The following is an 18438-nucleotide window of genomic DNA, read 5'->3' as shown; positions in this document are numbered from 1 at the left end:
CGCTTTGATATATCAGGTACTGGTGGAAAATTTTCTCAAGTGCTGTACTAAAACACGATTTGAGGTACTTGTAGTTTACTTGAGTATTTTAATTTTATGTTAGTTTATACTACTAAGATTTTGTACTTTTTACACCACTGCATTTATGTGACATCTTTAGTTAGGATTGAGATAGAATATACCACATTGTTAAAGATTAAACCAGTGGTTCCTTATGTTTTTGGCTTGAGGCCCCTCAGTGTGTAGTTGGTACCCAATTTAATTTCACTTCAATCTAATAAGAGATCCCCCTCTAAACTTTTAACAACGTTTTTATTTAAATAACTGTTAAAACTGATCAATATTTCACACAAAAAAACAAAGATTAGGGAAAAGTCTAAAGGATGAAAACAAATCTGTGCAGAAGAACTTGTTTTGTTTCGTTTTTCATTTATTCATTAATCATTATCATTAATCGGCTCCTCAGATTTATCTCATGACCCTTTGGAGGTGCTGACCCCCAGGTTGGGGACCACAGTCACAGAGACCAATGTACTTTCACTTTACAACAATACTTCTGTAACTGTTGTTTTGATGCTCTTAGTTAAGTAAAAGTTAATACTTTTTACACTGATTGCAGGTTTATTTTTTATAGCTAGGCATGTAAAAGTGTCCTGCAACCAGTAAAATTCTTTAAAAGCTTGCAGCAAACATATCCAACACAACATACATGAGAAGGCTGAAAGCTATCTCTGGTTTTAGAGTAATGAAATCTAATCTGCGGGTCAATCGCCTTCATAAATTAAAACACAAACTCTTGGCACCAAACAGAGGCAAACAGTGATAGTGTCCTCCCTGAGAGTCAAGGAGAAACAGCTGACAGACAGACATCAGCCTCGAATAACACCAACAGAGTGAGGAAGGTAAAGGAGAGGGGCCAACGATACGTAAGAAAAGGAGGGAACGATGGAGGGATGGTGTCAATTGCTCTTTTTTTCCTTCACATTAAGCGTCCTTGACATGGGTGTAATGATACTACTCTTACTCTTTGTCTGTTTTTAGTGCTGCATTTACCTTAGATCTACACACGGCATAGGCTGGGGTGCTCCTTACAGCTACGTAAGGTGTTTGTCCTCAACATGATCCTTGGCTAAACCTAATCTCCCCCACTAGACCTTTCATCCTAACCTTTTCACTCGAGCCTGGCATAATAATCTATCCCCTTTTAGTGAAATGGAGTACTAAACTTCCAGACAAATTACCAAACCGCTGAAACCACAATCAAGCTCTTGAATTTAAAAGATTCATTATGCTCAAAAAATGCCCTCATTCAATCATCCCAGTATCTGTAAAGAGGCTGGTTCCTCAGGGGAGGATGAGACTGTTTGATGCTTTGATCATTCCCTTTCAGAGCACACATCACTGACACAAACATCCTCACATTTTGCTGTTCATGTAGTTGATTTATTGGGATCAGAGAGAAGCTCACAGCATTGAGATTCAGGACCTTTTATTCTAATCTGTTTTACAATGTTTCAGCAACAGGTTTCCACATGTCTCAATAGACAACGGTGGAAAATGTATAACAGTTGTGTCTCTGCATATAACTTTTTCTTCAGTGCTCCACCAAAAACTACAAACTGTCCTCCCCTTTAAATCTTCGAGGCGACATGAAAGTGGCAGACTTCCTAAAATCTAAAAGATAAGACAGAATTGAACCTTAGTTATACAATATTTTTATTTTTTTATTTTATTATTTAGTGTTGCAGATCGGGGCTGTCCGAATCATTTCCAGCATATCGCTAACTTAAGAGTACACATACCATGTTGAATGTTTGAGTTACATTTAGAATACATACAAAAAAATAAGACTTCAGTGAATATAACAGAGTTACCACTTCTCAATTTGGTGTTCTGCCTCTTAGCACCAAAGGGCATTAGACCCTGAGGGAGAACAGCTTTACTTTGTCTGAATGAACAATATTAAAAGGAGAGAGGTTATGACAAGTATGACATTTTTTAAGCTGATATATAAACAGTTTTTTCCTTTGTTTACTTTATTTCAATATTTTTCATTAATTACTTGCACTTGTATTTGTAAATTATCCTCATTTGTAGATCTAAAGACATTTGGCACAATAATTTGCAGGTTACAGATATCAACCAGAATGAACAGGCTAATTTGGCCAAAAACAAAACACTAAACTATTGTAAATCCATGGTCCTTCAAGCACATTGTATCAGGGTGAATCACTCACACTTCACAGTGCAGATAGTGGAAACAACGCCCTCATTCACAGTAAAACAGAGGAAATCATCAAGAGACAGTGGTTACAGACAACTAACAAGTATAAGCACATAAATTATAAATATGCTGCGAGCATAAACATAAAATAGTTGATCTTTGTTGTATCTCGAGTGGAATGATATGCTCTGTGCATGGATGTTTACCAACTGTCAGTTAAGAGGAAAGAAGGAAATTCTTTGTGTTGGCATGTAGGTGCAGTGTACCAGCACATCCACCAGAGGGAGAAAGAGAGCCACAAACTAATGAGGTTCACTCCATCTCAAAAACACTTTCTGCTTTATAGTAAATTCCACTCAGTAACAATAATAAAAAGTATCTGTAGCTTCTAACAGAGCCACACTGGATAATTAAAACATCACAACTGTGTGTGAGTCTTATTCCCAAACCAACCCCAAAGTCACATTTAATCATTAAAAGTGCCTCATCTTCTGCGCTGTGCTTCCCCCTTCTTCACATGCAAAACAACAGCTTAGATCATTTGCATCAGCTGCACATCAAAGTAAAATAAAAACATCCAGAATTTCAAAGTGAGCTGGGAATATTTTTGATCAAATAAAACGGTCATACAACCAAGTTATAAAGTGAGACTTGCTGAAAAGGGCAGAGCAGTAAAAGTACACATTGATCAGGGGTGAGGCAATTTTTGGAAACCTTTTTATCCCTGTGGGGCCAGAGGTGTGTTTGTTTTTCTATACCTAACTAAACTGGGCTTTGGTGGAATCAGTGGACGCGAGGAACTGGGTGCAGCAGTGTCATGTGCTCTGCTCCATTGAAAGGCAGACGCTGAGCGCAGTAGTGGTGTACCACCTCTGGGATGCTGGGGAACACGCAGCTGCTCTGGTCCAGGGTGTAGCCGTTTTCTTTGGTCTGGGCGACAATGATATGAACACAGCCTTGGCTCGTCCTGAGTCACACCAAGGAGAGGAGATGCAAGAGTTAACCAATTATATAGGCCTATCATATATCCTGGTGTTATCAGCCTGAGAGAGACACATTAAAAGATAACTAAAAACATAAAAGCAGAATTACTTTGTGAAATTAAATTGTGTATGGAGCTTAATTTGCAATATACAAGTTTGATCTTATTGATATCACATACTGTTACATGTCATCTTCATTAATGAACAATCAAAAAGCTGGCATCATTCTATTGTGGTCCACATATCTCAGCAATGTGTTAGTCTGACTGTTGCTTCCAAAGAAGTAAATCTTTTAAAATTTGTCACAAATATATACTTAACTTTTTATAAAAAGCTACATAATATCCTACAGACTGCTGGGCACTGTAGGTTTGAGCAAACATTACTCAAACAGGGGTAAATTGTGAATTTATGAGGGACTATTGTTTGCTGAGCGTTGACACAAACTTTGTACTGCATTTAATGTGTATGTGTAATGTATTGTTGGTTATAGTCTTTTAAAGGAATTTGCTGACAATAATAAAAATACTGAATATTAACAGACTGATCCTTTAAAAAGTTACGGTAAATGTAAAAAAACTGTGTAATACACAACTGGACCACTTCCATTTTAATCCTTTCCTATGCTGCAGGATGTGAGAAGTAAGTCATATTTCTTCCCTTGAGACGCTGCTGATGCAATTTCAGGTAACACTCACTTGAGGGCGATGGAGTACTTGCTGTTGTCCGACTCGCTGTTCCTGACCAGGAAGCTGGCCTCTTTGCAGGACTGCAGCTGAAACTCCGCCTCCTGACGAGTCACACAGCCATGGTACCAACTGAGACGGAGGGTTGGAGTGAGGGGGATTACACTTTGTCTGCTATTGATCAAGTCTAGAACATCATTTCAAATAAACCCCTTGGAAATGAGCTTCACCCTTACGTAACACTGAAATGTTCTGAAATCCTGGAGGTTTATTGCAAGGATAAGATATTGAGACACATTCTGACATTTAAATTCCTTTTAAAAAATGGATTACAGTATTAAATATTCAAGTTTTATGTAACTATAGCAACATCCCATCATTTAAGTACACACTTCACCTCCTCACCTCTGTTTTTCCAGGGGCAGGGAGGGGTCAACACAGCAGGCCTCTGTGTCAGGGTTGCTGCCGGGGGTGGAGGATTGCGACAGGGTTGGAGGGGAGGATCGCAGGATCTTCTGGGTCCAGCTTTTCTGCCTCAGATGCTGATGCTGATGCTGATGCTGATGCTGCTGCGGCTGGGCTGGCGGATGCTGCGGCTGCCTGGTGAGCGTCGGGTGAGGCGTCTCATCTTTGGCTGGGCGTTCAGGGCTGTCAAACTGTGCTGGGGGAAGAAGAGTGATGAGAGAGATATGAATTTATGGAAAGAAACTCTGTGCCTGAGTTTGAACTGGGTGCTGAAGCCTCCAGTAAATATAAAATAAAAAGATAGCAGTTTGATGATTCATGCAAGATGTTATTCAGTATGCTGTTGGTCTATGCGGCATATAAAATATACATGTGAGAGCAGGGCTGAGTTGTTTTTTGAACAAATATACTTCATATTGATCGAAGACAGAGTAGAAGCAGGGTTGGAACTGTATTATATGAATGTTACTGGTTACTAGTTCAGCAAAGTGTTTAATAGGGGAGAGTCAGTGATGTATTACTTTTAGTTACTTTTAAAAGTGGTGCTATTTGAGGTTTAAAAATTTGGATTAGAACATTTAAAAGTGCAGAACATTCAGTTCAGGTGTGCACAGAAGCAAACATGTCCTCACTTTCCCATTAGTAATACGGCGAGAATTGGTGCAAAACTTCTTGGATATTATTGTGTCTGCGATCAAGTGAGATGTGGTGTAATAAAACTTCTGATGTACCTGACAGAGTTCTGACAATATGCTCCTTCTTCCACTCCCAGGGCAGCTCGTACTCAATGGAGGGTCGAGGATCCAGCTCGGGCCGCGTGATTGCTGTCCTGTCATTGTCAGTGCTTCCCTCATACGGAACATCGTATATCTGTAAGGGCACGGGCTGACCTTCCTCCACCGTTCCCTCACCTGCCTCCATCAGCACACACACCTTCAGCAGGTCCTTGGAGCCCCGACGTCTAATCTCTTATAGGGGGAAAACAAGGGATTTGAGATTAAAAGAGATGAAAAGACTATTGACAGGCTGCAAGATTCATCAACCAGTGCCAGTACGACTTCTAATAAGGCAATCCTTATAAGGGATTGAGTAGGTTTATCAGTGGTTAATGAATCATTTAGAAATGCTTCATAGATAAATTACAAGCCACTAATAAGAACAAATTTGAGGTTGCCAGGTTATCACAGCCCCATTTGCTGGTGTTTATCATTTCTATTTGCAATAATTCTGTTACGAATGTTGGTAATCCATTAATAAATGCTGAATAAGTTGCAAATGAATAAATTTTGGCCAAGAAATGTGTGGTTATACGGCCAATCACAACCTGGCTGTCCAGACGTATTCTCATTAATGGCTTATAACTGATCAATAAAACATTAGTAGATTTATTAACTATTATCAAATCCATGTTACAATTTTTAAACCCTATATAAAAGGTGTTTTATTGGAAAGTGGTACCACCATTACTAATGGTCTATGATGATGATGTGAAATTGTGAATGACTCATTTATCAGCTATCTGATTTACACTCTGGTGCTGCTGGGTACTCTTAATATGTTTTCATTGGTTGATGAGGAATAAAGGTGGATGGCAGCGCTAACACTGTAAGACAAATCTGCCCCGGGTGCGGCGTTTTTGTCAGAATTTATTAATGTTCACTGCTGTTGCACATTAGTATCTTATCTTGTTTTGTCCTTTTTATAATTATACCGCCTAAAATATCAAGTTTGATTGTAGTAATTGATGTCAGCTGCTATACAGAGTGTGAATAATAATCCTGCCCTACTCACTCATAGCCTTTCTTATTGAGTCATAGTGACATCAGACTCTTGCTTACTTCCTCAGTATGATTTAAGCCTCATAAATTGACTCAGTCACATCATCACATCCTCTCTAGAGTTCTCTGAGGAGGCCTGGAAGTAGCATGGGCACTGATTGAAGTAAAATCTACTGGAGAGCGCTGCAATAAAACATTTTCACGTTCACAGCAGGCTATTGTGTAACCCTTTTAGTTGAAACAATGGAGTGATGGAATGAAAAGGTCAGGAGAGCATGTGATTGGACGACGGACCACCAAGCTTCCTAAATGCTGGGAAGTTTTGATAAATGGTCAAACAGGTCCATATAGGGGGTTACACAGAGCTGCGTCCGAGAGGAGGTGGGGGATGGGGGAGGCACTGAGGGCCAACTTCCTTTTTAGAGAATAGTACCAGGAAACAGAGACAGGAAAAAGGAAGCAGGAGCAGGAAACTGCACCCATTGTCCGAACGCAACAGAGTTGCCATGGTCACCCCACGGGGTACAGAGAGCACTAGGAGAGCGAGTTCATGTTCTCGCTCCGCCTGGAGGGACTGGAAATGAGAATTCTGTCATTTACGCGAGGGCTGTGTGTTCAAACACAGGTGCACTGATTCATTGATGACGGTAAGAGCTGAATGAAATATCACAGCTCTTACCATAACAGCTGACAAGAGAATGAAGTAAGAGTATTGTTGACAGTTTTACCAGTAATCATCTGCTGGGCATCGTAAGGCTCCATGTAACCATCGTTCTCCCCAACCCTCTCTGCCTCCCTTTGCTCTCTGGTCTTCTGAGCATCAAAGGGATCTGCGTAATCCTCAAGGATGATCACCTGGATCAGAAAATGCAGGGAAATTAATATTTTGTTTGTGCATAATTAGATACTTTTCAGAATAAGTTTTCAGAATGGCACCACATAATATAGGGCTGAACTGATACTGCAGGTTGACGTAGATAGCTATAAATGGTTGAATCGTCCTGCTTCTACCAACCCTACTGAAAAAAGAAAAGACAAATAGACCATGGATAGATCCAGGATCAAATGTCTGGTATGAAAAAAATATTGTAACATTATCCACTTTTATATTTAATTAATATTGTTAAATATCATGCAGTTGAAAATGGGCTTGTAACTGTGATTTTCTTGATTAATCAACTTATTGTTTTGCCTGTAAAATGTCATAAAATAATGAAAAATGCCCTTTATATTTGCCAAAAGTCGTGTTTATCCAAACAACAGCCTAAAAATCTAAATACCACCTGAGAAGCAACAAATGGCAAAAGTTTAGTCTTTTTTGCTTGAAAAAAAGGGAGTGATTAACAGTTAATCAATCATTACGTCATTAATAATGTCTTTAAAATCAGTTCAAATGACCACATTTGGAACATGATGGGTGGTGTCAATGTGGCTCGGACATAAAAAGATGATGAACTAACTGCAGTAAACTACAAGACACGCTTCAGCTAGTCAGAAGAATACCTGACACCGAAGCCCATTCACATCTCTCTGTTAACAACCTCTGTTCTACTACACCAGTCATGCCTGACTGTCTTGTCACCTTATCAGTGCCATATAATTTCTTGTCTGTTTTACGAGCTGCTGGCCAAGAAACAATGGTAAGTCGTAAAAGTGGAGTTGTCTTTCTAATCACTTCCAGTTGTGCTCCCTTGCCAAAGAAATGTTGGCATTTGTTGAAGTTTAAATAAAGTAGCAGATGCTTGACAGGCTGAAACTCAAGAGCATAGTTACCGAGGTTTAGTGGAACAGATGCAGAGTACAACGCAGCTACACAGACACACACACATTTAAAGTATGTTACACCTTCAGGGAATCTAGAGATAGACACACAACAGTCACTCGACCAATCAAACCTTATGGTTGTTGCAAAAAATTAATTTGATATCAAGAAAAAGGGATTAACTCCCTTTCTGAAATATAAAACTCCCATTTTATTATTCCTCTCTTTTATCTGTCTTTTTCTCACCATCTCTCCACTATCACTATCCCTGACTTCTCGATCTTTCTCCTTTTTTTTTCAAAGCCAAGCTGGAGGGGACTTGGGTTAGCGCCTGAGTGTCAAATAACACGATGCTTTTTATAACATGATAGCCTTCACCAGGGGGCCTGAATCTAGTGAAAGAGAGGGATGAGGCCGGGGGAGGGAGAGGGGTGAGAGAAGGGGAATACTGAGCCAGATTACACACAGGACAGGAAGGTAAAGCCTCACGTCTGACCACAGCTTTGTATTCGAGGCGGGGAAGGTGGGTGTAAGGGTGAGGGGTGGAGAGGAAGAGAAAGAGAGATAGAAAGACAGACTGGGAGGAGTGGACACAATGGGGATAGTGGAGACAAAGCAGAGGGTGAAACTGAAACAATAATATCAATTTTCAGAGCTTGGACTGGGTCATTGCTACTTCATTGTCAACAGTATTGATGACACCACATCTTATTTCTGCTGGAGCGGAGGGTGTTGCACTGCTGCTAGGATTAGAGAGAGCTGCCACATATTAAATGACTTCTGTTTGATCTCACATCTCAACACCAAAAATCTATCTGGTGTCACACTGTAAAATACTCTTAAAGTCAGAAGTAACAGCAACAAAATGTACTTGAGGTATCAAAAGTAAAAGTAGACTTCTCATTAGGCGAAAGGATTATTAAGTTAAGTGTCATTATATTATAACTATCACACTATAATTCCCAGTGGTGGAAGAAGTATTCAGATCAATACGCCAATCTAAACATACTCTGTTACAAGTGAAAGTACAAAAGTATTCTCATTGCTTAAAGTACCAAGAGTAAAAGTACTCATTATGTAGATTGAGACATTTCAAAATAATAAATTAGATAATAGTTATTGATACATTCATGTGTGAGCATCACTAATGTTGAAGCTGGTAAAGGTGGGGCTCATTTTAATTACTTTATATACTGCTGAGTATCTTAATCTGATAATGTATTAGATGGTTATATTTTGTATTAGAAGGCAAATCCTGACCTGTAAAGTAACCAGTAACTCCCGTTGTCAGGTAAAGTAAAATAAATGTAGTGGAGTAGAAACATAAAGTAGCAGAAAATGGAAATACTCAAGTAGAAGTACCTCAAAATTGTACTTAAGTACAGTAATTGAATAAATGTTAAATAAACTTACACTACTATAGCTATTTCATTTTATACCAGATTGAGGTTAAGCAATTTTTAACTACTTTATGTACTTTTCGCTAAAGTAATCAATAAATGAAATACGTTTTTTATAAGTAATATCTAAAGCTGAAAAGTAGAGTAGCTTCTGAAATGTACTTAAATATAAAGTAAAATACAACGGAAATACTCAAACGTGCAGTACTTAAATAAATGAAGCTAATATTCCAATCCTAAATCATATTCATTATTCTATCAATCAGATTTTAAAAAACACGAGCAGAGGGGGAGAATAAAAATATGGCAAAAGTGAAATATCTGTTGCCGCAGATTTTTAGGTTAAAAGCCTCCTATGATGACATGTGGCACAAAGGGAGGATAAACTCCAGCTAAAAGTTAAACGGACCCTCTCTGGGTGGAGGTCGAGTTGGTTACTCACCGTTTCTGTCTTGCACTGAACCGGTTTCTCTGCTTCAGGTACCACTTGGTTGGTGATGGTGCTGCTGTTGAAGTTGGGGCTTTTGTCCTGTTTGTCCACTCTGATCAGCCGGCTGATGTAAGCGTTGGCAGATGAGGAGCTTTTCAGGGGTCTGTGCTGCTCCTCAAACACGGGCTCCGCTTTGGAGTTCTTGCGACTTTTCCCGGACAGGAGAGTGTCCCAAACTTTCCCATCTTTCGGGGGGCTCACGCCGTTTCTACTCAACTCCACGGCGGAGTTTTTTCGGTTTCGTCCGGACAGGAGAGACCCAACACCTCCTCCTCCACCACCTGTGCTGTCGGCAGAGGAGTTTTTGCGATGGGCCGTTTTGGAGCCGGTTGTTTTGGTACCTATGCTGGCCACCAGCCCGGCTTTATTGGCTCTTGGTTGTGAGCCTGATTCGGAGGCTGAGCGGATCCTGTCGGTACCATTCTTCAGATTGATGGGGAACTCCTTGAACCACTTTGCCATTGTAACTCAGATGGAAACCAATAAACCTCTCTGCCTGCTCCGACACCTTTTAGCGCCATGCACCAAGGGCCCCAGAGACGCACCTTTAGAAAAATCACAGCCTTTCTAACAAAAGACTTCCGTTGCTTTATTCTAGGATAGAGCCTGTATGGACCGCAGGATCTCCACACCTCACTTTAAAGCATGTCATAAATGATGTCAAAAGTCAGTGGCTCTATTCTTAAACCTCCTACTTTAAATAAGTAAAAGCCTACAGGGCACATGCCTTTTGGCAAAGGGGAAAAAAACCAAATACCACTACTTTATCCCATTTGTGATTTTCTTACACCTGTTCCTTCTTCTGCTCAGAGGAAAAGTTTATTCCCTTTGGATGAATAGGTGTCTTCGGAGTGGGAAGACCCGAAAGAAGGCAAAGTTCTTCTTGCTTCTGATTTGAGGTCCCATTCCCAGAGTGGCTTATCTGGTCTTTCACAAGCTTTCACTGTCGCAATGAGACTCCTGACTGCGCCTGGAGTACAGAGGGGAGGGGGGTATCTGAAGTTAAGAGGGGAAGGCAGGACGGGGTGGGCGGTGATAAGATTTTAATTGTAGACAACTTGATAGAATAAGCACGTGAGGAGTTCAGTATTCTAGTTTAGGCTGACCTATGCCCAGGTAAGGATAGTGACACCTTTATTATTCCATGGCTTTATAATTATTGCAGCCTCTGTTTTAATTGTAACAAACAACATAATAATTATAAACAATTAAAAATGATTATTGATTAAAGAGGCAGTATAGGGGCCTCCTGGAGTGCTGATATTTCAATAAGAAATTGATTATGCTCTGACACATGAATAATAGGCTACCACAGACATGTGTGTAGTGTAGCCTACATCCATTCATGGGAAAGTTTTTATTTATTTATTTTTTATTTTTTATTTTTTTAGATGATTAGAATTGAAGTTGACAGTTATATTATTATTTTGATGTTGGACGTTAATTCAATATAAATCATAATGTCACTTGGTAATGTGCTTAATTGGCTGTCTAATTAATGTCCACCCCTTCTTTAATTGTACAGGGTAGCGTTGGAAAATGGTCTGTTCTGAGCCGCTCCACATACACCAGCGAAAGGTATGACACTAATTCTACAAACTCAACAAAACAGTATGGACGGCGGCAACGCGGGTAGTTTTCCAAAACACAACATTGCAATGTCATATACTATACATTGCAATATGTGTTTCAATCAGAATGGTTTTAATACGTTTAATAACAATGAAGTATACTTACCGACACCCCCATTTTTGCGGCGAGATGTAACCTTCCATGGTGCGCGATACTCCTGCCTGTCCCTCTTTGTCCGGTGGCGATACAAGGCCATGATAATTATGGCAAAATTTGCGTTTTTGAATGAATTATAGTTGAATGGTGGATCAACAAGCATACACCGAGTGAGGACGGGTTTGCTGGCAATGACACACCAGAGAGTTTCAATTTAAAGGACAGCAGAGCGAGCAACGGAGAAAGGGTACAGTTTGCTTCCAAGACAAGTCTGCAAGATGGCTAGCTATCTTCAGTGGCATGCTAACGTTAGCTAGCAAGCTAATGTTAGCATAGTAAACAACAGTTTAACAAAAAAAAAAATAATTGCTTTACCTTTTTTTTTTTTTTATATACATGCTGTGATAAGTGGAATTGAATGCACATTTTCACGAATGAATGTAGACAAGACAGGCCACGGTTTCGGTTAATGTTTCGGTGAAATCTCAACGCTGCTAGCAAAAAGCCACATTGAGTAACGTGGCTAGCTGGTTAGCCAAGGTAGTCACTAGCTAGCTGGTCGAGTTGTTGTTTTTTTTTTTTTTTTTTTTATTTGCTACACATCTGTAAGTGATCATTTAGAGAGGGAGGTGGAGTGGCTCTCTAACGTTGCTTGTACTGGCAGTGGAGCCAGGGCTAACAAGCGACCAGAAACTGACATCAACACGAACTTGTGATAAATAACGTGAACCAGTTCCGTTTTACCTGACGTTTTATTGGGTGACCAAATCCCGGCGTGACAGACACCCAAAGATTTGCAGCTGGAAAAAGGAGTTTGCAGACCTGGGCCGGCGTTTTTTATTTTATTTTTTATATATATATAAATATAAATACCATCCAGTTAACCGATACGTGTCAGCTATACGCTGTGGGGATCATTATTATTATTATTATTATTATTATTATTAGCGGTATTGACATGACCTGAAGGCAGATTCCACCTACTCGGCTCATAGCCTTTCCAAGACGTCGTCATTTTTAACTTTTTTTTTCTTGCATATGAACGGTGATATGCCACTTCACCGACAGTCATATTAGCTAATGGCTGCCGAATCGGGGAGACTACTGGCGGGACAAGGAAAACGCAAAGGTAGGAATTGATTTCACCCATCTCCCAAATCAGATCGGATTCATCCATTACTGCGCTGCAATGGGCTGCACTGGTGCTGTTAGCAAAAATCCCTTCTCGCCTCCCCCATATGTAAACTTCACGACTGTCTCCGGTGGTGGCTGTTTCCTCACAGAGTGGATCTGTGAACGGGGTTCATGTCTTAATCTTGCTATCAATGTACCTTCAGCTCCGTTTCCTCGTTCTCATGTCTTCGTCTTTTTTTTTTTTTTCCTGTCTACCCTCATTGACCTTACCTCTTCTGCCTCTGTTTGCGGCCTCTCTCCCTCTCGCCTGGGTCATTTTGGTCTGCCTGGGTCATTTGCGATTCAAGGCTTCATAACCTTGGTGATGATAACGCCTGGATGTTCAGCATCTTGTCCTCATGCCAGTCTATGTCCCCATCATTGAATCCATCCCAACTGTTGGACTTGAAAAAAAAAAAAAAAGAGGCCCTAGGTCTAAAGCTGCTCCACTCTGTCACTAAGGGGTATTGGCCAATCCAAATGTGATGCTGCACTTGATTGGTGGTGGACCAATAGCATGAGATATGGAAGCCTATTTTTGTTGTGGCTAATATTACATTTCCCCCTTTCCACCCCTTCCCTCCATATTTTACTATTTCAGCTTCACAGATGAAGAGCCCGGAGAAGAAGAAGGCGAGGAAATCCACCACTCAGGTAACTGTTGTTTCTGGAAATTAGAATTTCATTACTTTGAACTGTTACTTGGTTACTTTTCTGTTCTCACATTCTCACAGTATGTAACAAGTGGACCTTGAAAACTGCCTAAATTACACTTTAAATTATGCGGTGTCGTATAAGTAATAAAAGAACATTTACTCTAGACAACAGTCAGCCATAACATTGTTATCATGGCACCTGTCAATGGGTGGGATATATTAGGAAGCAAGTGAACATTTTTGTCCTCAAAGCTGATGTTTTATAAGCAGGAAAAATGGGCAGCGTGAGGATTTGAGCGACTCTGACAAGGGTCAAATTGTGATGGCTAGACGACTGGGTCAGAGCATCTCCAAACCTGCAGCTCTTGTGGGGTGTTCCCGGTCTGCAGAGGTCAGTAAGGTGCTCCAAGGAAGGAAAAGCAGTGAACCGGAGACAGGGTTATGACCAAGGCTCACTGGTGCACGTGGGGGAGCGAAGGCTGGCCCGTATGATCCAACAGACGAGCTACTGTAGCTCAAACTGCTGAAAATGTTAATGCTGGTTCTGATAGAAAGGTGTCAGAACACACAGTGTATCACAGTTTGTTGCGTACGAGGCCACATAACACTCTATCTGTGTATTTCCTTCTCCTTTGTTTTAGGCGGCGGGGTTCTCCCACCTCACTGAGTTTGCGCCGCCTCCTACCCCCATGGTGGACCACCTGGTTGCCTCCAACCCCTTTGACGATGACTTCGGGCCCCCATCCCGACCTACTGGGGCAGGTGGCCCAGGTAGTGCTCCATTTCTTCCCAGCCCAGGCGCAGGCGGAGGAGGTGGATATGGAGGTGGAGGCAGAATGGCCGGAGGAGGAATGGGGTTCATTGGAGGTCCAGGAGGACCAGGTGGCGGCCAGCCCGGACGGAGGCCACCATTCGGCCCTCCATCCAATGCTGGGCCTCACCACCAGCTAGGCTTTGGAGGAATGCCTGGCTTTGGAGGTGGTGGTGGGGGCGGCAGCGGGGGAGGAGGAGGAGGTGGCGGATTCCCCCCTGGTGGCCCTTCTCAGTTCAATATGCCACCTAACTTCAGTCCACCCATGCACCCCGGGCCAGGTTTCAATCCCATGTTGTCTCCGGGGGGTATGGGAGGTCCTGGAGGAGGGGGACCACCCCACCCTCGGTTTGGGATGCCTCCACAGCAGCAGCACGGACAGGGTGGACATCCATTTAACAGCCCACCATTACCTGGTGGAGGAGGCCCCAGAGGACCGCCACATGGCCCCCTGCCTCCCATGGGAGGAGGCATGGGTCCTGGGATGAACATGATGGGTGGCATGGGTGGTGGCCCTGGAGGCAACATGGTGGGCGGTTTGCCAGGTATGCCCCCTCAAGGACAGTTCCCTCCCTCACAGGATGGCCCCTACCCAGGCCCCAGTCCACCAGGACCAGGCAACGAGGATGGAAAGAACTTTGGTGGAGGAGGGGCGCCGCCTGGGCCCCAACAGCAGCAGCAACAGCAGCAGCAGCAACAGCTTAACCTAAATCCCAACGGCCCCCCTCCTAATAATACCACTCCCGGCCCTCCTCCCAACTCTGGCCCACCACAGCCAGGGGGAGGCTTCCCTGGCCACCCTGATGTCCAGCAGCCTAACGCCAATACACCTGGTCAGCCTCCCTCAGCACCGCCCCAGCCTAATCCCAACTCTTCTCCTACTGGTCCCCTGAATGGATCAGGCCAGCCCCAGCATCCACCACCCAGTCAGCTACAACCCCCTAGCAATACAAACACCCCCAACTCTAACAACTCTACCCAGCAGCAGCAGCAACAATCCACCCCACCTAACTCAGCCCCCGGCTCCACCCCTTACAACCAGCAGAACAACACTCCTGGCGCTGGTGGTCCCATGCCTAACGCGGCCCCCAATTCAGGTCAGAACAACATGACCAACAACAACGGAGGCAACACTCCCGGCAGCAACCCCAACCCCCCTCTAACTCCACTTCGACCCCGAACACGCAGTCCCCCCTGCCCCCTGGCCCGGCTGCTCCCTCGACTGGACCCGGTTCTGGCCCCGGAAAACTCGGTGGCCCCGGGATGGTCTTCCCCTGCGGCCTTTGTATGGCGGAGGTGCATGACGATCAAGATGCCATCCTGTGCGAGGCATCGTGCCAACGCTGGTTCCACCGTGACTGCACAGGCCTGACAGAGCCAGCGTACGGGCTGCTGACTCGAGAGAGTGCTGCTGTTTGGGCCTGTGACTTCTGCATCAAGACCAAGGACATCCAGGCTGTGTTTGTGCGCCAGGGATTAGGCCAGCTGGTGGCAGCTAATGAGAGTTGAGGAGAGAACGACAAAGGAGCAGCGCGGAGGTGCGATGCATAAGGACAAATAGAGACATTGTTTGCTCTGATGTAATTGAATGACCTGTGTGTCACGTCAGCTACTTGCCCAACTTTTCTCTTGACTAGCCCTTTACTTGTTCACTACACAGAGAAAACACACTCATTGACGTTCATGCTTATATATAGCACTTTGAGTGTGAGGCAAATGCTTTTCTCCAACCCCCCCCCCCTTCCTAAAGGAGTCAAATCATGATGAATGTTAAACTACACGGTCCTTCAGACATCTAGCCTGCCAACCAGCAAAGCACTGACACCAACACACTACCTCACACACTTTGTGACTGACTGGCACGGAGGCTCCCGCACTGACTGACTGTGATTGACTCGCCACACTCGTGCACCACATGAGTATGATGACATTTCAAACACACATACACGCAAACCCACGTAATGCGGGGACAGTAATGTTAAAATATTCCTCTATTGATAGAGTGACTCAAAGCATCAACATTATTCTCAGATTTTTCACGGCTTTAAATTAAAACAGACATGGATCTTTTTAAAACTGAAAAAAAAAAAAAATGATTGAAAGAGTGCCTGAAAATCTAAAAGGGTAGTCACAGCTTTATTTGCTATCAAAATGCTTCATTCTAGCACTGCCCTCTCACATTGTTAGCCTTTTTACTGCAAGCAAGTGAAAGAAAATGGAAAAATTCATCAGTTCATTCATCTCGAGCATATTGTGAAGCAGATCATTGGAGGGGGAAAAAAAAATTGTTTTCCAGTTCAGTTTATCAATTCCTGCACACACACACACACACACACACTTTCTCTTTGACTTCTTGTATCTGTTTTTTTTTTTTTTATTTTAAAACCCAGCGCTGATTAATCCAAAGGAGACCTGGGCCGAGATATCCATACCTCACAGAGAGGATTTTACCACCAAAATAGTTGTAAATATTAGGACAAATCATTTGTCTGGAACTCCCATCAGTTGTGAACATGCCAGAGAGTTGACCAATGAACAAAATTATAAGTTGAACTTATGTGTCTTGGTTGTATACAGTATGACGTTTTGGGTTTTATACAGTACATTTGAGTCAACCATTTCTTTTTATCTCTGCAGTACACAAGAATTGTGAAATCAGTGCTTTTGGATGGTGTTGGCATAGCAAGTAGTGACATCATGTCATATCAGATGTGCATAGTCCTTTTTTTAAAAATTAAAAAAAAAAACAGGGGAGGGGGGTGCATGTGAACCAATGCAGTAACTGTCTGATCTGTTTATGTTTATATTCTGGCCTCTGCCTTCTTGCAACAGGCCTTGAAGTAGACCAAATAACTTAAGAGCGGAAAAATACCCATTTTTCACATTTCTGTCACGGTATAAGGTGTTTATAACTATTCTTCCTTCTCTCTTTCCTTATTTTTCTTTATTCAATGTCCGAGTTGCCTTTCTGTTCTTGCTCTCTCAGCTGTTCCTTTTTGATTTTGTACTGGTATTTGTGCTGTGCTCTTGCTCTGCTTTGGCGCCTCCTAGTGGAACCTGGAGGAACCAGTGAGTCCCACACCAGGTGGGGAAGGGAAAGGTACTGAACTCTGAAGTAAAGACAGATATTTTTTTTTGTACTTGTCCATGTCTGTTTTTATTCACATTTTTAATTTGTTTGCTAATTGTTGTATTAAAATGAGGGTTGGAAAACCCAATGAAACAGATAACAATGTAATTTCTTTGTCGTAATGCTCAAAATTACTGTTACGTTATCTTTTTATTAACTGTAGTTCATTGCGTTCAACCATCACTGATTTTCTTAAAGGTTTTATTATCAGTTTATTGTGAAATTTTAAATTATTTAACATTGTTTAACACTTTATTTGTGAAGCCTTTAGTGATAGTTGTTCTTGCTGACCTGTTTAAAAGGTAAAACATTATTTTATGGGTCTGTAGATTCTTAATAATGTCCTCATAATTTACCAAAACTATGTAATTTATCACCAATTATAGGTCAAACAAAGATCAGAAGGTCAGCTGGACATGCAAAAATATAAAAAAGATAAAGATGTGTAGATAAACATTCAGCAGGTCTTTCAAAGAAATTCCTCTGGAAATCAAAAACCACTGTTACCTCGATACAGCTCGAAACTTTATGTTAAGTTACATATTTCTTTCAAGAAAATGTCAATCAATTATTAGATTATTATGATATTTAAGATAATTCTGATGAGTTCACATAAACACTTAAAAGATACGATAGGGCTGCACAATATGAAAAAAAAATATCACGATAATTTTGACAGATATTTCGATATGATTCAGTGTTAGAATAATATTTTGTATCATAATTATAATTTTAACTGAATAAACTACTAAAATCATGATTTGATGTGTCTGTAGTACCAAACGGTATGTTTTCTTACATCTGTAGAAGATTAGTAGACCAGGGCCTCTCTGCAGTACTTCATGCTGTTTTGTCACACAGTTTAACTTTATCAATTGGGATTTTAATAATATTTCCAATAATTATGCACCCCTATTGAATATAAATAACATGATTTTCCACTTGAGTTTTTTAAAGTCAGGTCAATTATACAATAGTTTGATAATTACAAATGCAATTTAATGGCTATGCAACGGTGTATTAAAGTAAATGGCTTCTGGAATTCCTTTTTTCCTGTCAATAGTTAATTAGTTTTGCCTCAGCAGTGATCAGTATTTGAACGCTGGTATTGGATAAGATTATAGCCCAATGCTGGCTTGCATTTCCAAATTG

The 18438-nt window shown here is 41.6% G+C and overlaps 2 protein-coding genes across 2 annotated transcripts; one reads left to right on the top strand and one right to left on the bottom strand.

The window, feature by feature from the left end:
• Positions 1 to 1472: 1472 nt before the first annotated feature.
• On the bottom strand, positions 1473 to 11588 carry LOC127357414 (SH2 domain-containing adapter protein E-like). Its single transcript, XM_051389613.1, has 7 exons — positions 11526 to 11588; positions 9741 to 10758; positions 6865 to 6991; positions 5090 to 5326; positions 4299 to 4554; positions 3906 to 4025; positions 1473 to 3191 (listed from the first exon to the last, which is right to left on the bottom strand). The coding sequence occupies exons 2-7, from the start codon at positions 10248 to 10250 to the stop codon at positions 3008 to 3010; spliced, it is 1434 nt and encodes a 477-aa protein (XP_051245573.1). The 5' UTR covers positions 10251 to 10758; positions 11526 to 11588; the 3' UTR covers positions 1473 to 3007.
• pygo2 (pygopus homolog 2 (Drosophila)) lies at positions 11583 to 17389 on the top strand. The gene is given in 4 exon segments (XM_051389612.1): positions 11583 to 12645; positions 13291 to 13343; positions 13987 to 15313; positions 15316 to 17389. Coding segments are annotated over 4 exon segments (1779 nt in total). The 5' UTR covers positions 11583 to 12596; the 3' UTR covers positions 15666 to 17389.
• The last annotated feature ends 1049 nt before the right edge of the window (positions 17390 to 18438 follow it).

This window comes from Dicentrarchus labrax, unplaced genomic scaffold (assembly GCF_905237075.1).
Source record: "Dicentrarchus labrax unplaced genomic scaffold, dlabrax2021, whole genome shotgun sequence".
NCBI classification, from domain to species: Eukaryota; Metazoa; Chordata; class Actinopteri; family Moronidae; genus Dicentrarchus; species Dicentrarchus labrax.
This window is presented reverse-complemented; position numbering and strand designations above follow the sequence as displayed.

Excerpts from the sequence above, each read along its gene's own strand:
- LOC127357414 (XM_051389613.1), bottom strand. The coding sequence starts at position 10,250 with ATGGCAAAGTGGTTCAAGGAGTTCCCCATCAATCTGAAGAATGGTACC. Across the intron at positions 6,992-9,740 it reads TTCAGTGCAAGACAGAAACG|GTGATCATCCTTGAGGATTA; the intron begins GTGAGTAACCAA and ends TTTCTGATCCAG. Across the intron at positions 4,555-5,089 it reads TATTGTCAGAACTCTGTCAG|CACAGTTTGACAGCCCTGAA; the intron begins GTACATCAGAAG and ends TTCTTCCCCCAG.